At 41.3% G+C, this 26,949-nt stretch overlaps 1 protein-coding gene across 15 annotated transcripts in view; it reads left to right on the top strand.

Moving 5' to 3' along the window:
* Positions 1 to 26,949, top strand: part of NFIA (nuclear factor I A) — a 233,890-nt gene that overhangs the window by 175,453 nt on the left and 31,488 nt on the right. For 2 of the 15 annotated variants that reach the window (XM_042873513.1, XM_042873501.1), the window contains exons 7-11: positions 2,137 to 2,223; positions 3,263 to 3,301; positions 11,495 to 11,623; positions 23,579 to 23,757; positions 26,309 to 26,474. In XM_042873513.1, the coding sequence (XP_042729447.1) occupies positions 2,137 to 2,223; positions 3,263 to 3,301; positions 11,495 to 11,623; positions 23,579 to 23,757; positions 26,309 to 26,474 (600 nt within the window). The remainder of the gene's footprint in view (positions 1 to 2,136; positions 2,224 to 3,262; positions 3,302 to 11,494; positions 11,624 to 23,578; positions 23,758 to 26,308; positions 26,475 to 26,949) is intronic. The other 13 variants (XM_042873516.1, XM_042873505.1, XM_042873510.1 and 10 more) reach the window with 11 other exon arrangements.

Consider the following 26,949-nt stretch of genomic DNA (forward strand, 5'->3'; position numbering starts at 1 on the left):
TGGCCCTATCTATTTTTCAGCAAAGGAATGAGGCATTTTTGTTTCTTTCCTCCCAAGGTATTTTAAAGTTTCAAAAGACTTGTTGATACATAAAGGAAATAATAACTAAACGTTGCATGGGAAGCTGTACCTCAGAGTACTTTGTTTGCTAGTTTTTCCCCCCAAATCCTGATGTTTAAAGCACAAGTTAATATTTAAAATTAAATAAACCCATTTTGAGAAACAGTGAGATACTTGAAGTGTATCGCACATTATTCATTTATTTTTGTGTGAGTGCAATAAAAATTTTACAAGCTGTAATCTTGTTCTTTTAATAGAGAGAAAACTATGCGGAATATGTTGCTTAGAGTATTAGATAAGCTACAGTGTGTTAATCAAATATTTTTGTGATATGAGGGCAGTTGAGAAAACAGTACAATTTTTGCTAATGGCACTGGTAAGTAAACGGATCTATCATTACATTGTCATGAAAAGTGACATTGAGCAGAAACACCCTGCCAATCCCTAGAAGATAAGTATTTAATGTAATTAGACAGACACTGTCTCCTTTGTTGGATGTAGCATTAATCACCCAGAGAAGTCCAACTTTATATGAAATGGCTTTTTCTGATATGTCTTTGTATTAGAAAGCTACTTGCATGGTTGTGTCATGATGATATATTTGAAGAAATGATTGCTGTTCAGTTTTCCTCATGACCAGTCTCGCTGTGCTATGTTCTGTAATGTACGTTTGTTTTATTTAGCCATGTTACGTTTTAAAGCCACAACTTGCTTCCAAGTCCAGAAAACTGCACGCATTTGGAGCTGAACCTCCTTGAAATAGCTAATGCAATTCACTCATGCAATCTAAGAGAAGCACAGATAGGTCCCACTCTTTTCTGCAGCTCTCCATCCGCGGTGTTAGCGTAGGTTCGTTGCTACAGCAGAAGCAAAATGTTTTTGCCTCCAGTGCTAGTTCATAATATCACACGCATACACACACAAAAACTTCTTTCTATGAAATCTCATTGTTAAATTGATGAAAAATGTTGCCCCCTTCCAGAATTCATTGGCACTACATTTTTCTCTCCTCTGATGCTTGTCATTTGTGCTGTGAAACGCTGTCTGGTGATGAGCTGGTATCCACTTGAATCGATGCACAGCTGTGTCTCCCCACCTCCTCAGTGGTGCAGAGGGCTTTGAAGGGGAAGAAAAGGGTTCAGTCAAAGATGACAGCAGACTTCACCAAGTAACAGGTGGAGGTCAAGTCGGTTTATTTGTTGGGATGAACGGAGCGCAGAGATGAAAAATCTTCACCATAATAAGGTTTAGGAAGAAAATGCTGACTAGTCAGAGCTTTGATTCCAGCTGACAGATCCTTTTCTAGTTCATTACTTGATTTCACAGTTCAGGCAATTTTAAGAGGCTTAAAATTATATTTCTGCTCTCCTCTATAAAACTTTTCGATCACTTTCTAATTTTTGCTTTAAGGAAAGTTATAGGGACCCCCTAATAGGTTAGGCATGCCTTTAGAATCTTACCAAGTCAACATGCCATCAAAAATGAAAGGATAAGCCTTTCTTCAGGTCCCCAGTTTTACTGATTCGTTTTACAAATAAAGTAAAAACTGACGCATAGGTACCAATTTGATCAGAAAATGAAAACTTCAGAAACTCCCCAGAGAAATGGGCAGTGAAATAAGAGTGATGCCTGGGAAGTCACTTTTTGTGTCCAGGAGCAGGGGGTTTTGCAAGCAGTGATAACGCCACGAAGGAGGCTGTGCCATGCCGGTGAGCCGTGCTCCATCCTGAAAGGCGGTCACAGCAAGAGCTGGGCAATCAGAGCAGAACGTCCTGACGCTGTGCGCAGTGCTGGGACTGTGCTGACCTGTCGGCATCGTTGCGTATCAGTGCAGAAGCACAAAGGGATTTCAGAGGGCTGAGCTGAAGCGTGCGAGGCTCTCCCAGCTCAGTCCCCTGCCCCTTCTCTCTACTGGCAGCTGGGAGGGGAAGGCAGGCGGTTCTCCCTTCCCACCCTGTCTCTTCCACCACTACCCTCTTCCTACCTGCTGAAGTTAGCAGCACAGGAGTATCTTTAGCCATTTGCTAAAATCCTCCCCCTCAGACTTTCTATTACTTCTGCATTCATTCTTTGCAGGAAGAGGAAACTCACTGGTCAAACCCTTGGACACAAGAATAGTTGCATGCAGTTTCCCAGGGAGCCAGATAGCTCTAAAGCTTCCCAGTGAGTGACAGTTTCTCTCTTCTATTCTTCTGAAACATGTGTTTTACACATATACTGGAAAATGTTAATATCAATTTACAGCCAAATTCTTGTTTAAAAAAAAAAAAAAATATATTATCTCCCAAAGTATATACACTCAGAGCACCTCAGCACACATGTCACTTTTTTATGTAGGAAAAAGTGTTGGATGCTCTTATACACATAACATCGTTGGGCTCGAAAGCTGTTAGCTCATTTAGAGTTAGTGGCAAGAACACCGGACTTGCCAGCAGCAAACTGTGAAACCTCTCCTGTGTGACGGGTGGAAATCTCATGGGGGTAGGAATCCAAAAAGGGGAGGCGGGGGGTGTAAATCTGTGCATTTGGATTTGAGTACCTTCTCTAGCACGGTATCAACTTTGTCTTAGAAGTCCTTGAATCACACAAATCGTTGGAGGCTGGGAGAGAGTTTTGGAGAATTATCACTGTGTGCTTTCCCTGGTCTCTTCCTCTTTCCTTGGCATCCATTAATTACCGCTGTCAGAGAGAGGACAGCGGGCTAGGTGGATCCCTGTAATCTGATTTGGCATGGCTATTTTTCTGTGTTCCTAAGCTCATGAGATCGAGTTATGTAGGATTATTTCATAATGCCAGAGCAGCAGTTTCTGTGGCTCAACAAAGCTATCTAGCAAAGTGTCTATTAAAGAAAAATCCTGTCCCATACTGTAGCTTTCTTGGTCCAGTGAAGCAGCATCCTCATGCATACAAATCTTGTAAAGTTACTTCTGATAGCTCCCTCTGTCCCTTCATTTTTGTAAGCTAAAGTGCCATTTTCCTTTTTACAGCTTAATTGAGCCTAAATGCACCCATTTTCTGCAATGTGGTATTTCGGTAATTTTACTATTTGCTCGTAAGTTTTCCCTTAAGCAAACGGAAAGCTTCCCCTTTATCACTTCACTGGGCCAAGATTTCACACAGTATCCTGCTTGCTACAAAATATGATAGTGTTCTCTCTCACCTTGTTTCTTTTTTCTTCTTTTACTTTCTTTTATAAAATTAGGATATCTAAGAAACCCCGAACACCGCGGAGCACTACATGGTGGGTGTGCCTATTCAAACAATGCCAATGCTCTTGTTCTGGGTGCACAGACATTGGGGTGGTTGGGGGGTGTACCAGCTTTCCCTCTTGTTTGGGTTCTCTGGTGGAGGAGAGCACTTTACCAGAGCGACAGCCCAGAGGGAGCCTGGACGTGTTACTCTGCCCTTTCCATGCCTGTTTCCATGAACTTGTAGGGACTGTTTTCCTGTGAGTTCTCTGTCAGATGTGTTTTCAGCTGCTCAGTGGATGTAAAGGTGTCGGGCAGAACTCACAAGCAGCTCCTCTAGAAGTGAAGCCAAAGCCGCCCTGCTGTACCTTTGCCTCCTCGGCCACAGGAACATTCCAGTTTTTTCCAGGGGGATTCCTTGTTACCCCCAGAATCCCAAAGCCATTGGAAATATGGAAAAAAAAAATGAGGCTGATTTTGCCCTCTCTGATATCACCTGTATGAGAACTGATGTGTTGGGAAACCGTTAAGTTTGTGCTGAGTGGGAGCTGCCGAGTCTTGCTGGGGAGTTGCTGGTGGTGGCCCTGCAGTGCCATTGGAGGAGGCACATGCCAACATACATCAGCTGTGGGCACCCCCCAGTGAAAGCACAGCAGCTCTACATCAGCTCCAAATGAATTGTTGTGTTATGGAGAAATGAGATGACTGTTCAGCCCTGTGACTGTCAAACCTGGGCAGTCATATCATAAAAACACCCAAAGGCACTGCGTAGCAATACATAATAGTTCCATGAGTACACTCTTGACCTGTCAAATTGTAACTCCATTTCAGCTTGGTGTGATACATGAATTCAGTTTGCAACTATTTCATTCTTTGGAATAGTGTGTAGACTCTTCACCTTAAATTGTGTAGAGATCAGGTGACTTTACAGTGCATGTTAAGTTATCTGAGTTATTTTCAATCCTGTCCACAGTCCTTTTATTAATTGAAACATATGTTCAGTGGCTGTGTGTACCGATTAAGTTCAAAACCAATATTAGCACCAAACTTAGTCTTGTCATCATAAAAGTCATTTCAAAACATTACCATGCAGTAACTGAGGTCACAAGTCTGAAAAATCCACATATTTGCCCATCTCCATCTCATGCCTTTGGCATTTAGTAGCCATCGTGGTTATGTATAGCCTGGATAGATAGATGATCTTTTGATGGCATGCAAACATTGAGCAAAGGATTTTGCAGGGGAAAAAAATAAAATTTGACTCGATCCTCTTCAGTTAGTAAAATTCCCTTTAACATCACTTGCAATTTAGAATCCATATGCATCTCAGGAAGATATAGTTGAAACATAAATCTATTCTGGGTCTTTTACTTGCAAAAATATCATACCTCAGCTATAATCATATGCAAAGACTTTTTAGAGGGCTTTGTAAATGCCATCCAAATTTACGATGGAATTTTTTTGCCTAACAGCTATAGATGTTCCATCCCCAAAGCACCCACATAAAGGTGTATTCTCCTATGGATGGCTGCAGTTTGTCCCCGCTGTTATATCTAATCTGCCAACTATGCTGAAAAAGTCTCAAACAGCATTTGAAATGAAACAAATGGAATCATGAATTTTAAATGACATCATGAAGTTTAAGGACGTCATTAGAAAACAGTTTTTGTTCTTATTAAAATATGTATTTACAAAATGGAAAATGACATGGGAATGTGATGGAAGTTAGAGGGAGAAGCAAACTGTGATCTTGCTGTTTGATATGCTTCTCACTAAAATTCTCCAATTTAAAATTCCAGTGAGGTGATATTTTGAAGACGTTGGTCAAACGTTTGGTACCAGTTTATTAGCTATTGAAAGAGTTCCTTGGATGACAAGACAGGGATGGAGGCTCACTTACAGCACCAAAAACAATCCAGATAATGCTGTAAACACAGATACAGACAGATAAGATATACACTCTATGGGAACACTGCACCAAAATGCTTAGCATAGATTTTAATGGGGTAGAGGTTTAAAATGATAATGAATGTTGCATCACGCAGTTTCACATTCTGTAGACAGGATTTATCACAGGTAAAACTGATACTTCTCCTTTGTAAATGGAGGAGTACTCATTTACAAAGTAGAAATATCACCCTTCTTTATCTTAAGTGGCATCAGAATCCTGATTCTAACTTGAATGATCATTTTTGGCTAAAAATTGCTGAGGAATCCAAAAGCGTTTAAAGCCTAAAGCCATTGAATCCATTTAATGCGCCTTTGGCACCTCTCTCTCCTAGTCCTTTTTGAACATTCTGGTCCTCATTTTAATCAATCTCTTTTTATTAAGTTCTTTGGCTCATTTACTTGTACGTGCATTTGCTTTATTTTATTTGGAACATTTCTTTTGTAGCGTCTTGAAAAAGAGTTGTGACATTTCTTTTGGATAGCTTCTTAAGTATCTGGCAGTCACCTATGATACGATGTTGATGGGTATGGATAGATTAGCTCTGTTTTCCTGATATCTGTCAGATGTCGAGTTCTGAGGAAACTGGTTGTGTGTGTTGCTGATGCATATGCAGTAGTTGGATAAGTGGATAGATGGGAGCTTTCATTTTACTTCTGTGCAGTCGTTGTTCATTAAGCTGGGTTTTGCTTTGTGAAGTGAGGTGCTCGCTGGCAGGTAGTTGATCAGTGATCGTGGTAACTCAGAGTGTGACCAGAGGAGCAAGCAGACGTTCAAAACATAGAAACTAAAGAGCACTTTATTAGAATGAGGGAATTTCTATCAGCACTGTATTTTGCACATACAGGAGCAACTAAGAGAGTAAACTGATGGATGGCAGCTAGTGTGATTGTAGCTCAGCTGAAGGCAAATAAAGCTCGTTCAGCAATAAGTAGAACAGATTTGCTATGACTGATAGTAGCATAGCCATCCAAAGTTCAAGAAACTTGAAATTAAGACTTCCCCAGGAAAAATAAAAGCAGCCAATCACCGTTTCTATTGATACTTATTTCAGATATAGACGGAATAATTTCCACGGAAGGATGAAAATTCCTTGGAAAATTCTTCCCTCGTATCAGCTTTTTCTTCAACAGCCAACTTGTCTTTATGCATCATCTCTTTGTTCTGCATGTTGTCGAGTTCATGGTCCACCTGGTGATATCTGAGCTTCTGTGATTCCTTGTTATAGTGTCCCTTGAGAATGAAGATCTAAGTCACACTTCATTCATAGCTTTTGTTGTTTCTGAATCTCCATCAAGAGCCTAGTGGCAGAGAACTGCTGGGAGCATTGGGGTAATTATCCAACAGTCGTCTTTGGAGGTGGATATTAGCTGTCTACCAGTGTGACTGACTTGATATGGAGTTATTGTTTAAGATGTGTATAGTCAGAATAATGTTAGTAATTAACAAGCGAAATTGGATGAGCACATAGATACAGACAGAGCTATAGATTTGGAGAGGAGGGGAATTTTTCTCTTACGCTGTAATGACTACATTCACTTCATCAAAGTTAATCATCATCAGTACCTCCGTTAGTGAGGAGCGTAGCTGTATGGGAAGTAGGTTAATAGATATTTGTTTGCTCTGGGAAGGATTGGTGCATTCAATTCTCACACATCATTTTCTGATCCATTTAAATATATATCTGCATCATACATGAAAATTTGAAGATCTTTAGCTGTACTCAAGGAAGACTTTTATGTGGTACATCTCTAGTACTGGCAGACATAAGGAGCTAGAGGAATTAACACCACAGTGCTCCAGTGCCCCCTTAGAAGATGAGGAACATGGAGTATTCGTGGGCACTCACTGATTAAACTTGGGCTGGAGGTTTGCGAAGTGCAGAGTTTTGGAAAGTCTTACTGCGGGACTTCAACATCCGTGCAATGGCTCCAGTAACCAGAGTCTCTCAAGGACAAGGATCCCATTTACGCTTGCATTATGCATTGAGCAAAAGGGTGTGATGCATGATGTGGAATGAACCAAATAACTTGTGTGTTTAGGGAAATGCCAAATTAATGAAAATTCAGAAAGCTCTAATGTTGAAAAGGCACTCAAATTCCTTGATAGAAATATAATGCTGCTAACAGTTTCAAGATTATTGTTGTCTGAATTTTCTGCTTATTGTGTACGGCAATTAAAATTCTTTTCAACTGAAAAACCAATGTCAAATTAATATTTCCTTGTGGAAAAAAATACGAAAGTGTACATCTTGTTCCATTTAGCACCATCAGGGTCTTTGGTCTGGCTCCCTCTGTCCATTAAAAAAAAAAAAACAATTCATGTTAATGGGAGCAGGCTAAGACCATATATGTTTGGCATATATGTACTCATACAATCGCATGCTTTCAGTGAGTTGAGGAAACACACCCACTCAGGCTTCCATCTGTGTTTCGTGCCGCATATCCCCTCATTTTCTTTCTTATTTGGCAATTAACTTTTCCACTTATTCTGTAGTTAAAAGCTGCCATAAGATGAAAACAGACTAATTCTGATTTTCATTTCTTGTATTCTAACTAACATTCGGAGGAGAGTCAGACCTGGATTGTGAAATTATGTTACCCAAAAATGCCAGGTGTGACTGTGATTTGGACAACAGTCCCACGCGCAGACCAGTAAGGAACACTTGAAAACCCCACCTGGGTCACCCAGCCGTTGTGTTCTGGCTGTTCTCATTTATTCCTTGCTCAGAGCAGATGGATAGAAAGAGGCAGGGAATGGGGAGGATCCTTGGCTCCATTCCCTCTTCACTGGCCAGCACAGCTGAGACGGGCTGGGGATAGAGTAATTTGTTGCTGCCCTGCACCAGAGAGGAAGCAGAGGAGAACTGGGCCTCCGAGGTGTCCTTAAAGGTTGGCACCACCATGTGGAGTGCTGAAACCTGGTCTTCCATGCTGTGGTCCCCAGTATTTGTGAGCTCATGGGAACAGTGCTGAGGAAAGCGGTGCAAGGCAGCAGCATCCTCCCTGGGCTCTGCCCTTGGTAGCTCTAGCTTTAACTTTTTAATTTCCTGCATCCCTGAGCAACACAGGAGGGGAAGCTGAGGGCTGGGGACCACTAAATGTGTTAAAACTCATTAGGTATGAAACAGAAGACCTTTAAAACTAGCCAAGAGTCTCATACATGGGTGCCAAAAATTAAACACCTAATTCTATCTTTAGCCATTTAGTTCCTGCCTCACAGTTGTTAATATACAACACGGTATCTCATAGGTGGCCTGATTTCCATAGGCACCGGGCACCTACAAAGCTAACTGAAGTGTTGAGATTGCTTACCTAAGAGCGAGAGCTGGAGAATCAGATTTAAATTTTTCTGGGTGATTAAACCCGAGTTTGCTCGCTTTTGCTCCCAGCTCCTGAAAGGAGCTTCGATAGAATGACCAGCGTTGTAACATATGGCTCAGTGAGGGGGGAAAAAAGAAAATGAGTATTAGAAATGGATGGACTAAAGAATACGCAGGATATATCAGGCACATTAACCAAACATATGGTGCTAAATGAGATATTTTTTTAAAATTGCAAAAAAATTGACATTCCTGGCAGTCTCAAGGATAATGTGACATGGCTGTGATAAATTTAGAAGAATGGGACATATTTTGGCTTGTTCTTGGAAACCTTTCTCTTGCATGCCGACTGTATTTCTTCTTTTATTAACCCATTCAAAGAATGTTTGAATTTTGCTGCTAGAGCACCATGCTAGCGCAACATAAAATGTGAATGATGCTAATTGCTTTGCACTGCCTAACTTTCTGTCATACCCTCCCCTCTTAAAGGACAAAACATGCTTTAGAAATGAGCTGGCAAGCTCAACTTCTTCTTTCTCTTGGTCAATATTAAGTGATGTAATTAAGCTCCTGTTTGCATATTCTTCTGAACTAGGAAGCAGCCATTTTTTTCTTGAGATCTGATGGATATGATCACTCACAATAAAATGTGTCATTACAAACCTCAAACAAAATGAAAACATGATAGAGTTGGCCTGTTCCAAAGCAACACATTTCAGAATATCCTGAAATAAATTAAAATAAAAAAAAAGCAACAGTAATAACGATGGCAATCAGAACAAATGATAACAAACAAATGTAATAAAAGTAGGAACCAATAATCAGTGCTTCAGTTTGCATGTCTGCTCCATTTCACAACGTAGCGTTACATCAAAATCTCTATTTTCCTATGACAGCTGCTGCCCCAACCCTACGAAAGCCCTTCCCAGCCCTGCTCAGCGCTGCCGTACTTCAAGGTCATCCACCACTGTTGTTGCAGTGCCTCAAGTTTCAGTGTTTGGATGCATTCACGTAAACGTGTTGCAGCTTTTGGCCACATCTCCCTGCCCCTTCCCCAGGCCGTGGTTCAGATGCAGGCAGGTTTTTAGCACAGCAGCCCAGCTCCTCCACCACCAGGAGCACAGATATTGCCACTGCCCATTGATTTTGTGTTTAGAGGTGGGGTGGCACCCGTTTACTGTTTCCCTCCCCCAGTTCCGCCACTGTAAGGACATCAGGGTCAACATCACCCTTATTTCTTTTGAGTGTCCTTGTCCTGGATGTGAATGCTCAAAAAAAAAGAGCAGCCACAAAGTTAAATGCCAATGTGCCATGTGAGCAGAAGTTCATTACAGCTAATGGAATATGTCACTGAAGACAGCTTAGCTCAGCCTCCTTTTCTCACTTGCCCCAAACTGAACCAACTCTCCTGCTTTTGTCCCTACCCCAAAATCTTTTAGAGCAATGTGAAATGAACCAACCTGGCATTTTTCTTATCTCTGTCCATTTCAAACTCTTATTTTTAAAAGATTATATATCTGACTTCTCTTGCTGTGAGGAAACAAGCCTCACAACAGCAAACCCTTGTAGCAAACAGTTTCAAGACAGAAAGCTGTAATTACAGCGCTGGAGCTCTAACCACTCCCTTACTATTTAACTTCCTGAAATATAAACTGCAAAACCTCACTGAAACCATTAAGACCCCAGCAGAGCAGTGTATAAAGAACAAGAAGGCTCCTGCTTATTGCAATCAACGTCCCAGGGACTATAAAGCTAGTGTTATTAAATATAAAGTTAATGATACTGTCCAGAGATAATATTGTCCAGACCTTTCTCTTCCATTTTTAACAATTAAATTCTATAAAATACAGAGTAGGTTGAGTGGCTTTGCTGGTGGAAGTTCAACTTCCACGTTATCTTAGTTTTTGCTTTCTAACCTGAGACCCCCAACAGTTCTGCAACTTTGTTTTGCTACATCCTTATGGATATGCAAAATGTGTGATGTACTGTACGTATTGGAAATTATCTATTTTCAGAGTACGTGCAGATAATGAGAATATCCATATGCTTCTATATCTATAAAAATAAAGTTAATAATATGGACACACATACGTCCTCAACTATGTGCTGCAATGTTCTTTTATCTAAGCATAAATCACACTTAAAAAAAAAAAAAATCTCTGATTTCAGAGCCTCAATATTCATTCCATTAATTTATTTGGTACCACGTGGAAGCCAAAAGGGCCACAAGATTGGTGTCATATCAGCAGAAGTTGATCTCAGAGAGTGTAACAGAACAGTCAGAGCAGCATTGCACCATTTCTGCCTGTCCGTGGGAGAGGTTTCACCCACTGGCAGCTTAACTCTACCTTTCATTGGAAGCCTTTGGTATAGTTCAAGGCAGTATAACAACTGAAATAATTCCGCTGTGGCTTCTAATATCAAAACACAAATACCATTCACCCTTTAAAAATTTTTGAAAGCAAAAGGAAACCACATAAATATATTACTTTCAAATACCTTTGAAGTCAACAGAATAAGGAATGGCAGGGTTTGGACTCAGAAAACTTCACTCTCGAGTTGTGCATTGAGTCTTGCAGCACATTTAAAAGATCCATTTGCAATAATCTATTGAACCATAAGTGAAAGACAGAACTCATAAAAAGCCTGTAAAAATCCAAATGCTCCAGCTATTACAGATTTCTAAAAATAAAGCAGAGTAGGTTTCAGTAGCAATAATAAGCTGCATCTTATCCATATTTCAGATTTAAAAGAAAAATATGGCTGCCTTCTAGTACTCATTGCTCACAGCAAACCATGGCCACTTCTGCCTCAAAAAATCCCATAAATAAAAGTGAGCTTTCAGCTTGCTGTTGTATTCAATTTCGTTTGTCCTTTAAGTTTATCTAGCTGCTTCTGCACCCACTTTCACAATGCATAGGCTGTCGTTCCATGACCTAGCATTATTAAATTGCACTTATCAATCATTCTTGCCAGGAATGCCATCGCCAACTGCATTAAAGAAGTCAGAGAAGTCTGGTTTCAGCAGTCCCTCGCCTTCGCAGACCTCCTCCCTTGGAACGGCTTTCACACAGCACCATCGACCTGTCATTACAGGACCCAGAGGTGAGGCTTAACCCAAGAGCCCCCAGGCAGCTTAAACATTAGCCACAGCACCCGGCGTCCCAGAGCTTTGCCACAGAAAGTCATCGCCACGTGTGACACACTCAGTGCTAGGCTGTGCTTCCAGAGCTCCAGAACCTGGAGGTTGTCGTTGTCGAGGCCGGTTGGTTTTGCGAGGCTGGGATGTTTGGTACAACTCCTGGTGACAGTTCAGCAGTTGCAAAGGTGGAAATGCAGGTTTCTGGGGGCTGCAGGTTTTTATTTGAAGAGGGTGGGGAAGGTAGAGTATCTTCTGCTTGTGTAGCTGCTCGAGACAGGGACTCATCAGTCACTTCTGAGCCATGCCTATCTTCCAACACTCTCGCTTTGTTGCTGCAAGTCATTTGGTGCTCGTGCTGTTGGTGTTGGTGTGCTGAAGAACTGCCTTATTAGTGGACTGCTTTGAAGTTGGTTCCTGCAATATTTTGGCTGGTTTTCTTCATAGTTCTCTTCCGTCTTGCTTTTCAAGTAACAGGACTGTCCTCTGGGTCCAGATGTGCTTATACATTTTTGTTAGAAAGGTGCATTTGCATTAACCTAGAAAACAAAATGCGGTACTCAGCTCACATTTGAAAAGGAAGACACTTGGGCATAGTAACATACAAAAATGAATGAATCTTCTTACAAACCTCTTTGGAAGATATAAAAATAGATGTGAATGGCTGTGGCATGTTTCTTTCTGATATGGAATTTTGTCTCGTTTAGAGAAGATTAAGGAATTGGTCGAATGGTGAAGCATAAAAAAACGTATTAGCAATTCCTGCTAGAAATTGTTTTGAAAGGTCTCCTTGGCATAAGTGTGATTTTACTGAGGACAACATGAACCACAAGTAGCCTTTTTACGCAGTGCCAGGTGATGTGGTGCGAAGCAGTAGCGCTGCGCTAAGTTGAAGTGAGGTCAGAATTGCACCTCACGGTTATTAGGACTTTGCGAAACCTACTTAATGTAGTTTGATTTATTGTGGTTAATCCCATGATAATTAATTATCTTGAGAGAGACACACCTAGCCCCTCAGAAGGAATTTAGGCATCCAAGATCTATGCAGATTTCCCATGGAATGTGGATCTGAGTTATCTGGCAAATATATCGTCTTTTAAAAGCCTTGATAATTGGTGATACAAGTATGAATAATATGAATGTTCCATTAACAATATATTCGGTGCACATCAGCTGACGTTGAATTCCTCTCTTTTAGAAGTTCAGCGTTTTAGATTTGAATTGTCAATTGATTAGTTAATAGGTCCTTTCTGTATTTGGCTATGTTTTACCTCACTCATTAAATGCCTTTGTAAGTATTTAGGCCCTCCCTATTTTGGATTTTTGTGTGATTCAGGGAGGAAACGTGTCACTGGTGAGGTCTTGTTTAAGCCTCATCCACGGTCTGTTTTCACAAGACTTTCTGTGCACCTGGGAATACCGATCAGCTACGTGAGAAGAACTTTCAAGACTGCCAGAATGTGAAAGAGCAGATACGATGAATCTTTTTGACAAATTCAGTTTGCTTGGAAGGAGATGTCTCCATAGAAAAGTAACGTATTTTCTGATGATCACTCTTCCTAATAGGTTAAGCAATAATGTTCTTCTGCAGCATCAGTTAGGAGTATCTTCTTCTATTTTATGCTTATTCACCAAAAAAAGTCTTCACAGCTTTCAGGAAAAATGTCTCTGAATCTGTCCAGGAATTCTTTCAATGTCATTATCCTTGAAAAATCTTGATCCAGACCTCATTCTTTGGTCTTTGCTGGACGAGTCTCTTCAGTATTCTTCTTCCACAGCACATTGGCTGTGTTTACTTCACTTCAACCACAGTCATTCTGTTAGTAGAGGGTAATATGCTGAGGTGGATTATTTTCTGCAAATCCAGCTTTGTTCTTTATCCCATTCCCTTCAGTGTACTTTAGGCCAGTAAGCAGAAGAGAGAAGCTTTTCAGGTATCAAAAGTGGCAACATAAGGAGCATAACGCAATCATATAAGAGGATATCATCTTTGGGCAATTCACATCCACCATCAGTTATTGGAACTTGTAGATTTTACAGTAATGATAGGAATAATGTAGTGCACATATGTTGCTTCCTCTTTGGCTGCATATGCATTACGTAAACGCTTGATGACAGGTCATTCTGCGTTGTCTTCAGGAAGATGAAAGCTGGATTTAATCCTCATTCTGCAGAGATTCTCTGCATGTCAGAGAAAGGAAAGTCATGAATAAGTAGGTCACCATCAGAGTAAGCTCCTCAGCCAACTGACTGATTACGAGAAGGTTCAATCTTCTGATGTTTGTCTGTGCAAGTTTATCACTTGGATGTGTATATGAGATGCATTTGTAAAGCACGATCAGCTTAGATGGCAGAGAAGAAGCTGTGGACTATTCATGGCAGGTGTTGTCATTGACAACCAGTGATTTGTAACTTCTCAGGAATATTCCTGAATCTTTCACACGCTTGCAAACATGTCGTAGAACAAAGTGCACATCTTAGCACTGGGGATATCCCAGGATCCTGGAGTGCCCTTCCCAGTGATCCGCACAGTGAGCCACCTCGGGAACTAAACTTGGAGAAAACGTAGATCATTAAGAGAATTTCTTTGCTGTAAAATGCTCCATTCAACGAACCAGCTGGAAAACCTCTGTTCTCATGAAATCGTCTGCACTGCACTGTGTTGTGGAAGGCTGTACACTAGTTTCCTGTCTGCATTGGTGCTGCTGCCAGTACTCAGCCCAGCTGGGCAGTAGCCAGCAGAGAGGATCTGAGCTGGCTGACCATAGGACCAGATGTGCAGTGAGTGCTGGCGCATGGATGCCAATGCTTCAGTGACTCCTCAGTAGTTCCAACAGATGGTGGTAAGATCCAAGTTTCTTTGGTGCTAAGCTAGCAAAGTGATTCATGGAGCCTCACTTGATGATGGCAGTTTTTTGGGCATGACTCTATGAATGCACCATATGTCTTCTCTGGACCAGCATGGTTAGGATTCAGTGCCTGGCAGATGGTAAATGGATCACCTATAGGGTGGCTTTAGCACTGCTATCAGTTTTAGAATGTATTTCAAAGCCTTGAAAATTCGAGCAGAGAGATCGCTTTCTCCTACGCAGTGTACTTCTGATACCTTCAAGATAGATGATCTGGTGGCCGCTGTTTCTCACCTCAGCACTCCAGTACTGCAAAGCCATCATCTTCTGCTGGCCTCACACAAAGTTTTCCAGCATCAGCTTCAGCCTGCTTGAACTCTTTACTGGACAGTGAAGTATTTAAATTCTACAGGTGGCAGTATTATTATTAACGTAAGTGATTTTAGGTTTCCGTGCATTGCTACTTGCACTCTAGTGACTTTGTATCTGGAGCTGGCTGAAACATTAAATTAAACCACGATCTTGTAAATCTGGGATATACAGCAGCCTGTGCTCTGGAGCATTCATGCATTTCCACAGAATATGACAACATAGATACTGCAAGCCAAAAAGCAAGGAAGAAAAGGCAAAGAAAAAAAAAAAGGAATGAGATGGTATGTTAGGAAGATAAATGAAGGAGAAACACAGTTACAAGACAAGAAATTCAGCACAAAGGGAAAAACCCAAGTAATTAGGCGTGTGAGCAGAAAGAGAAGAAGGGATGAAAGTCAACTAGAGGAGTGGTTTCCTTTACAGTAATCTCCTCCATAATAAGCATAACCACTGAGATTTTTATCAGGATGAGGTCTACCAGGGAAATTTGACAGGTTGATGCTCTCTGTTAGTGCCTCCATGGCAGAAACTTGTCAAAAATCTGGGAAGACATTGTGCCCTTCTTTGTCAAAATTCTCACTTGGGTCACCAAAATATCAAAAATATCAGTAGCTGTTAGCTGTCCTGTCAGGCAACTTCACACGTACCAAGACGATAATTTCTGCTAATTCCAAGACTATACAAAAGGACATTTTTTAATATACAGTTGTTTATATCACGTTGCATATTATTTGAGGGCTGCCCTCAAAGCTGCCAGACTTTAGCAGCCTTCTATACTTTCATTTGCATTTGGACAAGAAGAGAGCAGTGGAAGTCCATTCTGATACGGACACCTCAGATCAAGGGATGTTAATATAAGACAACCAAAGAGGAGGGAGCCGAGGCACAAGGGTAGGAATGTGTGCGGCAGTGGAGTAGAACCCCAAATAGCATCCCACTGACCAAAAGATTAGCTAACCCAGCCCATTGCCAAGTCACACTCTAGGTTAGTGTCAGGATACAGGGAGGGCTCACCTGGCTTTAACTGAGCACGTAGGTGTAGGTTTTGATTCTCTCCATTCCCTCACTTCGAAGCAAGAGCAATCTGAAAGAAAAGCAGTTTCCTAACAGATGGCCTCAAGGTCAGGGCTTAGTAATTACTGGATGCCCTGCCCAATCTCCCATCCACTGCCATATCCCAGGCAGGGGAGGACTGGGAGGAAGGCTTGCAAATGGTTAAAGCTTCAGCTAAACAAAAGTCAGGAACCGTGTAATTAAAACTCTACCTTTGTTGTATTGTAAAGAGTTAGCCTGTGACATAGGAAATATTTAAAGGAGCAGGCTGTTCGGCTAATTTGTGTGCGAGTGAACTGCTTAGACAGTCCTATCCTAAATTAACTGTAAGGCCACCCACTGAGATTGCCTCATAAAGGGCCATGATTGCTCAGCTTCGTTTTGTATAACCGTTCAATAATTACTAGATAAATGCATAACTAAAAGCTCTATTACACTAATAATTTGTACTGAGATAGATGTGTGGGACACCATGCTGGGTTAATTTGTCATCCCTGCAGCAAACTTCTAAAGAGGGCTCTTTTGCAGAGGAATTGTGTTAATATGTTGCTCCAGTGAGGACATGTTAGAGCAACAAGATGACTTGGTCGCTTAATCTCCTAAAGAGGCAAATAGCCTGGAGGGTAAGTGCCAGAAAGAAGAATGGGGGGTGATTAACACAGTGGACCCAGATTTAAACGCATCCTGACAAAAGCAGCTGATCTAACTGAGCAAAAGAATGAGAAGAAGAAAAAAAAAAGAGAGAGAAAAAAAAAAAAGGGCAGTGTTAAAAATACTAATAGGATTTCATGCAGCCCTAAAAAATAATATAAAATAAAGTGCTGCAGGACCAAAGTCTGTTACCCATGCTTTTACCAATTCGGCGTTCAGATTCTTTGCCCTCTTTGATGTAGCCGTGAAGTTAAACTGTATGCTTGAAACAGTGCAGTGAACTATAATATTTTTATCTCTGCTTTATGCAAAATTCTTTTAGCTTCAGACACACACAAAAAGCACATTATTGCTTTAAATATGGAACCCATGTTTAAGCATGAGAGCTCTGGATTTTCAACCTCCTCTATTGACAGAACCATAAATCATGTTAAAGTTAAGTGAATTACTGTAGCGTGGAACTATAGCTTTAACAATGTTTATGTAGTATCAGCTTACCATCTACAGAATGAAAGGGGGGAAAAAACACTGATATTAGAAATGGGAATGTGGAGTCCTATTAACTTAACAGCAATATATCACTCCAAAGTCACAGATTCCATTACCATGCCCTTTTTAGTATCAAAGCAGAATTATATCATCACACACATAAAGGTTGTGGTTTTTCAGAGAATTTACATTTCTATTGTAAACTTATCAACTGCATTTCATTATTAGACAGACATGATGCATTCTCCTAGTTGTAGTTTTTATCTCATATAGGTGAATGCATCGTATGCATTAAAACCAATAATAATATGCAAAAGTTGCCAGTATTTGATGTGAAATAGGAATTCCACAAATAGGTTAAATAAGTTTTTTTTTTTGCCTCTATCTTTTATGTTGGGAAGGAGGAGTGCTTTAGATAGAGATGATTTTTATTCCTCCACCCATGTGATCAGTGTTTAGCATTATGGTCTCCCCAAAGTAAGAGAAAGCTGACATGTTTTTAAAGAATCTGCTCAAAATAGCCAAGTTAAGTGGCCCCCTGCCTGTGCCAGAATCTGAACCCAGCACTCAGTTCAGCTCTACAGGTTTTCAAAAGCAGCTTGTACACCAATAAGCCCTGTGCCCAAACACAGCTTTAAACTTGTTCTCCTTTTGCTAGGAGCTTGTGGGCAGAATGTCCTTCTGCCTCCCACTTGCTGCTGCAAAATCTCTAATTTCCTGAACAAAGGGTCCAGGTGCCTTACACAATTTGGTCTTCAAAGCAGCAAAAAGGGGCAGATAGGCGGCCCGACTCGCAGTCACTGTGGATCTGTTTTTTCAGCCAACCATCTGCACTTGACTTCAGGGGCTGAGAGATGAGCGCTCTGCAGTTCAGTCCTTCTTCTTGACGTCCATGGGCGGGGACAGACCTTCCATCCATCACATTTAGGCTATTTGTCTTCTCACACCAGCCAGCTACTTCCATTACAGTTTGAATGTTCCAGCTACGTCTGCGTGCCTCTTGCTGCATTACGGGACCAAAGCAACGCATGTTTTCCACCGATCTGAATTCCCCTCACAGGGCTGGTCCTGCTCTGCTCACTTCTATCCTCAGCAGCTCCATGTTGAAGACAAGTCCTTGCTACCGTGAATGCGAGACTGCTCCACATTTATCACCCTAAAGTCTATTTCTAATGGGCAGTGAGAAAAATGGGGACTTTCAGAAAGCTTTGAAGGAGTTACAGGGACTCGGCTCCCATTGAGATTGAAAAGCAGGTAATGAATTCTCTCAGAACTTCTGCAACTCCCAGACCAACTTTCTTAATGATTTTTTTTTCTTGTTTGGGTAACTGCTTTAATCACAAAAAATCCCTGGACTTAAAGCTATTGTTTTAGGCTTCCATTCTTCACCTCTTGCATTGTATTATACACAGAAGTGTAAGTTCCTTTCAACAAATTTGGATTATTGCCAGATCTCCTTATTAAAAAGTCACTCTTCATATTTCCGATAAACACAGCTGTTTCATGGTGCTTGGAAGCATTTCACATCAGCCAGCATGGTGGCTTAGCCAATTAGTCCTCTAATATGGTCAATTTTGAGAGTAAGTACCTTTGGGGTACAAAGGGTGGGATACATCTTGCATAATTTGAACTGGCACTTGCATCACTTAAATGCTAGCAGAAGGCTTGCAGCATGCAGGGAGTTAAAGCAACCTAGAAGCCTGAAGTGGAAATATCTAGCAGAACAAACTGTTCCATCACATTTCCAGGGAAATGACTTTAAAAAAAAAATACTTTCTTAATTGTAATGAAGCCAATTATGATGGGCTCAAAAACAGGCTGATAGAAGCGATCCTGTTTCATTATGATTATAATGTTACTATTTCTAGGAAGACTGATCAATCTTTAATGAGCTGTTAGTAAACTTAACCATCACTTTACACAGGAGGTATCTCCTCACTGCGCCCTAGCAAAGCTGGCCCACTGAAGGGACAGTGGGATTGCATCCCCAGACCTCTAACTCCTTGAACAGGTGAGGAGTGCAGGGTCTTTTCCCAGCTGGGAGAAGGCAACACAGAACGACCCCTTTATTGACTTCAGACGACTTTATGAAAAAAGGAGTTTCATCCTAATCATCTGGATGCGAAGGGGCTTGGCAAGGATTTTTGGAAGAGGAGATGGAAGGTGAATGGATCAGTATGTCTTTCCCATATGTTAGACTGCGCTGGTGGAGAAGTGCGAGCGCTGCAGGTGTGACCACAAAGTCCCTTTGCCACATCAGCCGGTGCTCATGGGAGAAAGGATCCCATGGGTCTTTAGTGGGACTGCTGCAGGGAAAGATGCTGAGAAACCCTCTTATTTTATGCAGCGCGGCACCACAAACTCATAAAATGCTCAAAAATCCAGTATAGTATGCAACAGCTGTACTGCGTAATTACTTGGCCCAATAGCAGTAGTATTAAAATACTGGTATATCTGTTGCAGGCCACCATACATTATCATCTCATTTGCAATAAAAAGTCAGGATGTTTCGAGTGAGCTTCAATGGAATTAGAATCATGTGTGCTTTGAAATATTTATGCTTGCCTTGAGATGGAAGGAGAATTCCTGCCGCCAGCCCCTCCCCACCCAAATAACAGATTTAATAACACCAGATAGTCCAACTCCTCCATACCTACAGTAGGTAGAAGTGAAGCTCCGAGCTGGAGTACACTTATTTTCATAGGTGGTAGGACTTATATTTTATGTCATTTAGTGAGGTCAGTAATAAAATATAAATGTCACAAGCTGAAAGACGCCGAGAGAAATACGGTTTGGCAGTGTGGAGCTGCTTAGGGATACATAAATAATAAGTCAATAAGTAAATAAATAATAGACAAAGATCTGTTTTATCTTCCATTTGAAGATCTCAAGGAATTTACAGTCACCGATTGAGACTTGTAATTGCCCATCAGAAGCATATAAGTAGCTACAGCCCCTTCCTGTATGCAGAAAAATTCACATCACTCTAGTCATGGCTTGAAGATGGAGTGACTTCAGAATTTTTGTCAAGCATTTCTGTGAATTGTGACTAAAATGACCTTTAGGAGGACTAGAGGAAATAACAACGAATCAATTGATTTGATTAAAAATGTTTGTGAGGATCTGTGTGTTCGGAAACACGGTTGTGTTATGGCCCTCGGCACCTGCTGGAAAGGCTGGCTTTGTACACCACAGTGAGTGCCCACAACCACCCATCAGAGTAGTTCATAGAATCACAAGGTTGGAAACGACCTATAAGATCATCTAGTTGTCTATATATGAGCTGCAGTTCTTGGCCTTTGGCATTCAATTCCCTCTCTCTAGTTAAAGGCAGACACACTTCCATTGTTGATCCATTCAATGGCAGTAGATTCTTCCTCTTAACAAGCAGCCCTTCCTACTGCTGCTTGAGAAATTGGGTATTTTCCAGTCAGAGGCTGCAAAACCAAACCTTTTGGAGTTCCTTATTCCATCATGTCTTAAATCAATCCATCTATGCTGAGAAAAGGAACCCAAATCTGGCCCAGACAGAGGACTGGTGCCTGTTTGGTCCCTGTTTGATCCCAATCTTTTCTAGGACCAGCAGGAAGCTCCTCGAGGCTGCAGAGCTGGCCAAAATTCGAGAGAGGAGCCACTTTCTCCTTCTTGCAGGACTTTACTGTTGTGAATTATTGCCAGTCACTTTTGCATTCCTTTTGCTTCTCTCTGTCTTCAGGAAGACCACTGACAAATGGTTTCCACTTTGTTTTCTACACTGACATGCTGCAGAGGTCAAAGGCAGCTAAGACCTACTACTTCCATGTCTATGAACATTTTCACTTTCAAAATTATCATTTGCAGAACCAAACCTTGGAAAAATTAAATACGGCGTGGTCTCAAAATTTCTTGTTCCCTGGGTACCATTTTTCACTCCTTCTTGTTGGACTGAAGCAGCATTTCTTTCTCCTTTTCACTCAGCAGATGAAAGGGAACATATTTGTTCTCAGATGTGTACACAGGGCAGTTATGCAATAGTTTCATATGGCATGGGCAGACTAGATGCTAAGATGATTCTTTTCTTTTAATAAATATTGAAAAACATCACAAGGTATTTGTTACTTAATTAGATGTTTTCCATGCAAACCTTCACTTCTCACATTTATCTACATCCTTCATCTTTCCTTTGGCATAGAAGAAAGGGAGGAGATATGAATGGAGATAAAAGGGAAGAGAAAAAAATTGTTTTACACCAAACAGACAGAAATGTATGCTAACAAAAATTCTGTTGTAGTCATCAAAATGCTTCCCACCAGCTTCTGCTGAACAAATACTCAAGGCAAAATATTTTGACAAGCTCTGAAATGAATGTTGCTGCCGGGAGGTGACGATGCATTCATACCTGTGAAACGAGTATGACTTAAGTGCCATTATAGCAGCTACACCTGGGGGTGAATGTCAGGGAGTTCAGTGGCCTTGGGCGGAATTGTGGACCTGCAGGGAGTGCTGGCTGAAGGCAGAGGTCTGAACTGATGAGTGGAATGGTTCTTTTGGTTCCATTCCTTCTGCTTGGTTCTCGCTGTGTCTGGGACAGCAAGCTTGGATGGCAGACATTTACTAAGGTGAATTTCACATTGCTTTTAGTCTTAAGAGCATACTCAAGAGAAGCTTTGGGTCTTAAAATCTCCTCTTTTAGGAGCTTTGAGGATTTGGATTATTTTTCCAAAGGCTTGTTGGATATGCTATAATAAAACAGGGGAAAAAAGCCTGTTAGTTTTGAAGTGAGTAAGAAATAGCTCACCGTGTTTGTAAAACATGCAAACAAGAAGAGAGAGCAACTCACAGCAGTGCAGACAGATTGAGCAGGCTGGGCACTCAGATGTTGGCCTTGGCCGTGGGGTAGCTGTGAGCATTCCCCAGCTTTGTGTCCATCCCATGTCAGCACACAGACACGAGTGCAGCTCTTTTTCATGGGTGTTGAGGCAACCATTCTTGTTGGGTAAAAAGGTGGGATTAGCAGTGCTGCCCATCCAACCCTTAATGAAAGCTTATAGGGTAAAGCAGTAGGATTCCTTGCTGCTGTCTCTGAGGATGTGTTTTATACACATCTTCAGGCTCTGATTTTACTAATGGCTTAGCAAGCTAAGAACAAAATTATAGTAAAGTGTCATGTTATCAAAGTGGTGATGATCAAGACTAAGAAGCAGATTTCAGTTTTTACTCATGTGAAGCTTTTTCATGACATTTGTCATGCAGTGGTGTTTGCTTGTCTGTATTTGATTGGTTAACTTTCCTGCATCTCTGCAATTGTTCCAAAAGTGCCAAAGGCTTTTGTTGTCCCCTTGTGTATTTAACTTAGTAGAAAGCCAACACGCAAGTTTCTGTAGGACATTGCCTGCCTTGCTCAGCCTTTATCTAACGGGGTATGCGTGGTGAACAAGTGCAGTAAATGCACGTTGACAGCCCTGAAGGACTACCAGGACAGCACGAAGGGAGCACAGGGATACAGTGATCACTGCAGGGTGAGAAATAAACTGTGATTTACGGAGGAGCTTGTGCTCAGCCCATCAGCTGGCCATTGTAAAGAGAGTGAATTCCCATTTTATAGGGGAAAGGGAAAATCACAGTGCTGTGAACAGCAGCGTCGCTGCCTCGTGGTGATGGTGAGCAGTGGCAAGCACTGTTGACTAACAAGGGTGCAGCCCAGTCTGTCTCAAAGGACGAGGGTGCCACATGAGGTAGGAGAGCATAAGTCTGCCTTCAGCTGCACTTGTAGCTCTGCTGGAATCGGCCGAGGTAAAATCTGTCATTGGCAATGGGCTCGCGTGCATTACACTCTGTACCTTCACTCCAGCACGTTTTTCAGCTCTCTTTTTCATGGCCGGCTCGTTGGCCTATAAATTCACCAAATTAAACCTCATCCATGAGTGCAGGCTGGAGGCTTGTGGAAGATTTGAGCCTAACATTATTCAGGAGTAATGTAAATGTAATTTTCAAAATGATCTTGCCACTTTGTGCATGTTCATTAGATGAAAACAGATTACTTAAAATAAATGTTCCTAAACCGAGATGGAAAAAAAAGCAACAAGAAGTGTTAGAGCATCTTTAAATTACCAACCATTTACGGTACAATACCAAATGGATTCCTATGTGCAAATCCAAGTTACATGAAATGCCAATTAAATCAACCCTAATTTCCCAAATACATTTTTTATTGCCTGATTGATTGGGGCTGCTCTTAAAGTGATGAACAGTTTTCACATTCACAAAGGGCTGCTGATTTCTTTCTCCACGTCCACTAAAAACCCAGCAAATCCTTTAGAACATCTGGCTGCGTTTGCTCCCAGGGTCTGGATGGAGTGAGCGTAGGACACAATGTGGTCTGATATATTAATTGTGAAGATCAGATGTGTAAGCAGTACGGTACCATTTTGAAAAAGGCTTAAAAAAAAAAAAGACTACGGTAGATTTGAATTGTTTTCTTTTCCAAAGGCAAAACTCTCTATAACTTCTTTGTTTTCTTTCCTATAGCAAGTCCACATGCAACACCATCGACTCTTCATTTTCCAACATCACCCATTATCCAACAGCCTGGGCCATACTTCTCACACCCAGCAATCCGCTATCATCCTCAGGAGACTCTGAAAGAGTTTGTCCAACTTGTCTGCCCCGACGCTGGTCAGCAGGCTGGACAGGTGGGGTTCCTAAATGTAAGGAAGCCGTTTTTATTTCTTCAGAAGTGTTTGTCCTATGTAAAATGAATCGTGGGCTAACGGGATGATTTTAACAGCATGTTGCTCACAGGAGCACACCTGGAGTTATCGTTGGGAGGAAAAACAAATGCTGCCGTGGCAAAAAATATTGTAAAAAGATAAAATAAAATAAAAAGCAGAGCAGCAAAACCCTCTCGACCGCATTGTGGTGAATTCAACTTGAAGTGTCGGGGGAGGCAGCGACACAGTGACCTTCTGGTCCCCCCACAAATGGCTGTGCTGCATGCACTGTAACCCCAGTGGAACGAGGGTTAACAAAATATAAAGGCAGAATAATTTTTATTAATTATTTCTGAAGTTCAGGGGAGAGCGAGCTGGGGGAAGGAGCAGGAAAAGGGAGGGTGAGAAACAGATGTTTCAGATCAGCTAAGTTCATTAAAAAAAAAAAAAAATACTGCCTTATAGCACTTTAGATCAAGTTGACCAGTACTTGAACTCAAGATGTTAAAAGTACAGTTTATTATGGTTTGTTATTTCTGTAAGCAGTTATCTTTTCCCCTTATCTCTATGAAAAATTAAGCAGAGTTCCAAAGCTTCAAGTAACCATTTTCATTTTTTTAATCAAATAAAGTGAATCATCTTTCTATTATTGAAATAGCATTCCGGTCAAGTACAGAATTTATAAATTTTATGTAAATCATACCTAAAATAATGCTCTGAATATTTCATGAAGTGTAATGCCTGCAACTTTTTCCAGCCAATGAAGTAATAACTGACAAAATGACTGTTTCTTTCTTACGTACATAGGATTGAAAGCGTTAATGAGAATTAGTTTAATTGTTAGCATCTAATTTATTACACTTATTTAATAAGCTATATTATCCTCGGTGCTTTCCTTTCCCTAGCAGAAAAACCGACTCTACTTATTCCAGCCAGGACTGGCTTTGAATAATGTCTGCAATATGTTAGCAGATACATTTATGTCTAGACAACAAATCAATACAGTGCTTTTCTTTTTCCTTGAGTATTCATTTGCTTAATTTATCCCAAACCATTCAGCATTATGAACTGTTAGCACACTCACGATGGACATACAGCAGGGGTCTTCCTGGCAAAATAAGGGGACCTAATTGTGAGACAAGATAGTGTTTGAGAGATGTCACTAATATATTAGTTTATTAATGGTGCTGGATGTTGGAAAAATAAATATCCCTGAAGGATTGCTTCTTAGTGCAAACACTGGGAACTGCAGTCTTTGAAGTCAGTAGGAGTGCTGCTAAGTAAAATGCGGATGAATTGGAGTTTTATTTATGCCCTAAACCATTTTTGCTCTAGCACGGGTGTGATTTGCACCTACGCAACTTTAAGGCTTTTTGTCAGTGCCAAAGCAGGTGAAACGAAAATGAAGTCCCAAGTGTTTGCCAGGATGAGTGTTTTGTCCCCAGTAATTCAGGCTAATGGAAACCCTAACAGGAATTAAAATATTATTTTATTTAGCAGTACTTAGAATATGGATCTGTTTAAAGCCGAGCTTTTATCATCGACGGAAAAGCAAATGCTCAGAGCCAGAAGAACTGCACTGAGATCAATTTGCAGAGTGCCGTCGAAAGTGATCTCATTTTTGTCACTAAAATGGAACACCTGATTCACGGGCTGTCCTACTTTCTCTTTATGACGGCATTTGGCATCTCTCTGCATATGGTTTTCAAGTGTCCAGGCTGTATTAAAACGTAAATGCCACAACGTGGAAGGGGGAAGGGTGGCATTGTTTTTCCAAGGCCTCTTCTTGATTTTGTGATGCTTGAGAGAGCATTCACGTACGGACAGGTTTTTCAGATGATTAATTGAAAGCCAGCACTCACACGGCTGGGCCCGTTCCGCCTGGGACTGACCACATCGCAGCCTGAATACACAGAGGGATTTTTCCTAATGTGCAGAATGAGGCAGTTCTAAGTTCAGCTGTTTCTCCCTGGAATCGTAACGGCTACTAACCTGCGAGCTGCACCACCGCTAACTCAGAAGGGATGTGGGAGTGCAGTTACTCCAGTGCACACACATTCATTTTTCCTGTAATAAGATATCAGCGTGACTTTTAAGACCACCAGAAATGCTTATTTTTCCTTTTAATGAGCAATATCTTTAAGAAATTTACACTCGAGTCCTAGGCACTGATATCCTAAGGGTGTAGCAGAGGCACAGATATGGGACATGCAAGGGGTTGAAAATACTGCCAAAACGCTTGCTAAGCATGAGTGAGGGGCTGCAGGAAAGGTAAAGAGTGGTAGGATTTAATCCAGAGCACTTCAGACCCACTGCTACTAGGATACGTGTTTAACAGTGAGAATTTCCGTAGTTTCGCAGGGTTCACAGGGCTTGAAACAATGTTCCTTGAAATCAATGGAGAATTAGAAACAGCTCTCTTTGCCACCTCTTTTCTAAAGTAATTGTAAATATAGTGCACATAGTTTGAAACTGGACTGTTATTATTGGAGGTTCCAAATAGCTGGTTTTTAGTATAATTTCTGTCTGTTTGCTTGTTTTTCGGCAGCCCAATGGTAGCAGCCAAGGCAAGGTGCACAATCCATTCCTTCCTACCCCAATGTTGCCACCACCACCTCCGCCACCAATGGCTAGGCCTGTGCCTCTGCCAGTGCCAGACACAAAACCTCCAACTACATCAACAGAAGGAGGGGCCACCTCTCCCACTTCTCCAAGTAAGTATAGACGCAGCGGGAAGCAAGGGCTGACAGCAGCACACAGCATGCTGCCGTCGTCCTCTATCTCCTGGTCAGAGATGAGGACTGGACTAGCTCGGAGGTCATAGTGCAGCTCTCTGCTCTCTGTATGAGTGACCAAACTCTTAGCTTGTTTTTTATCAGTGAGAAGAGAGTTAGCTGAAGGTCGTGGTTTTGTCTCTGATTTTGTTGGCATTTCACATAACTACCTGCAAGAGAAATCAAAGCCTGTAGCAAAGTTAGGTCACGAAGCTGGGACCTTATAGATACGAGGAGGCAGTTTGGTATCTCGAGAACAGACTTTAGAGCTTAGATACTACGCAGAAATCAGACAGCCTCACAGAAAGCATTAATGCTTACACATACTGTCTAAACTAACAACTCTTTTGAGTTCTGTTCATTTATAGTTCTTTTGGGAATAAGTCTTCTTAGACTAACCCAGACGTCTTTCCCG

This window comes from Lagopus leucura, unplaced genomic scaffold (assembly GCF_019238085.1).
Source record: "Lagopus leucura isolate 7727_CA_CO unplaced genomic scaffold, USGS_WTPT01 Super-Scaffold_100009, whole genome shotgun sequence".
Classification (NCBI taxonomy): Eukaryota; Metazoa; Chordata; class Aves; order Galliformes; family Phasianidae; genus Lagopus; species Lagopus leucura.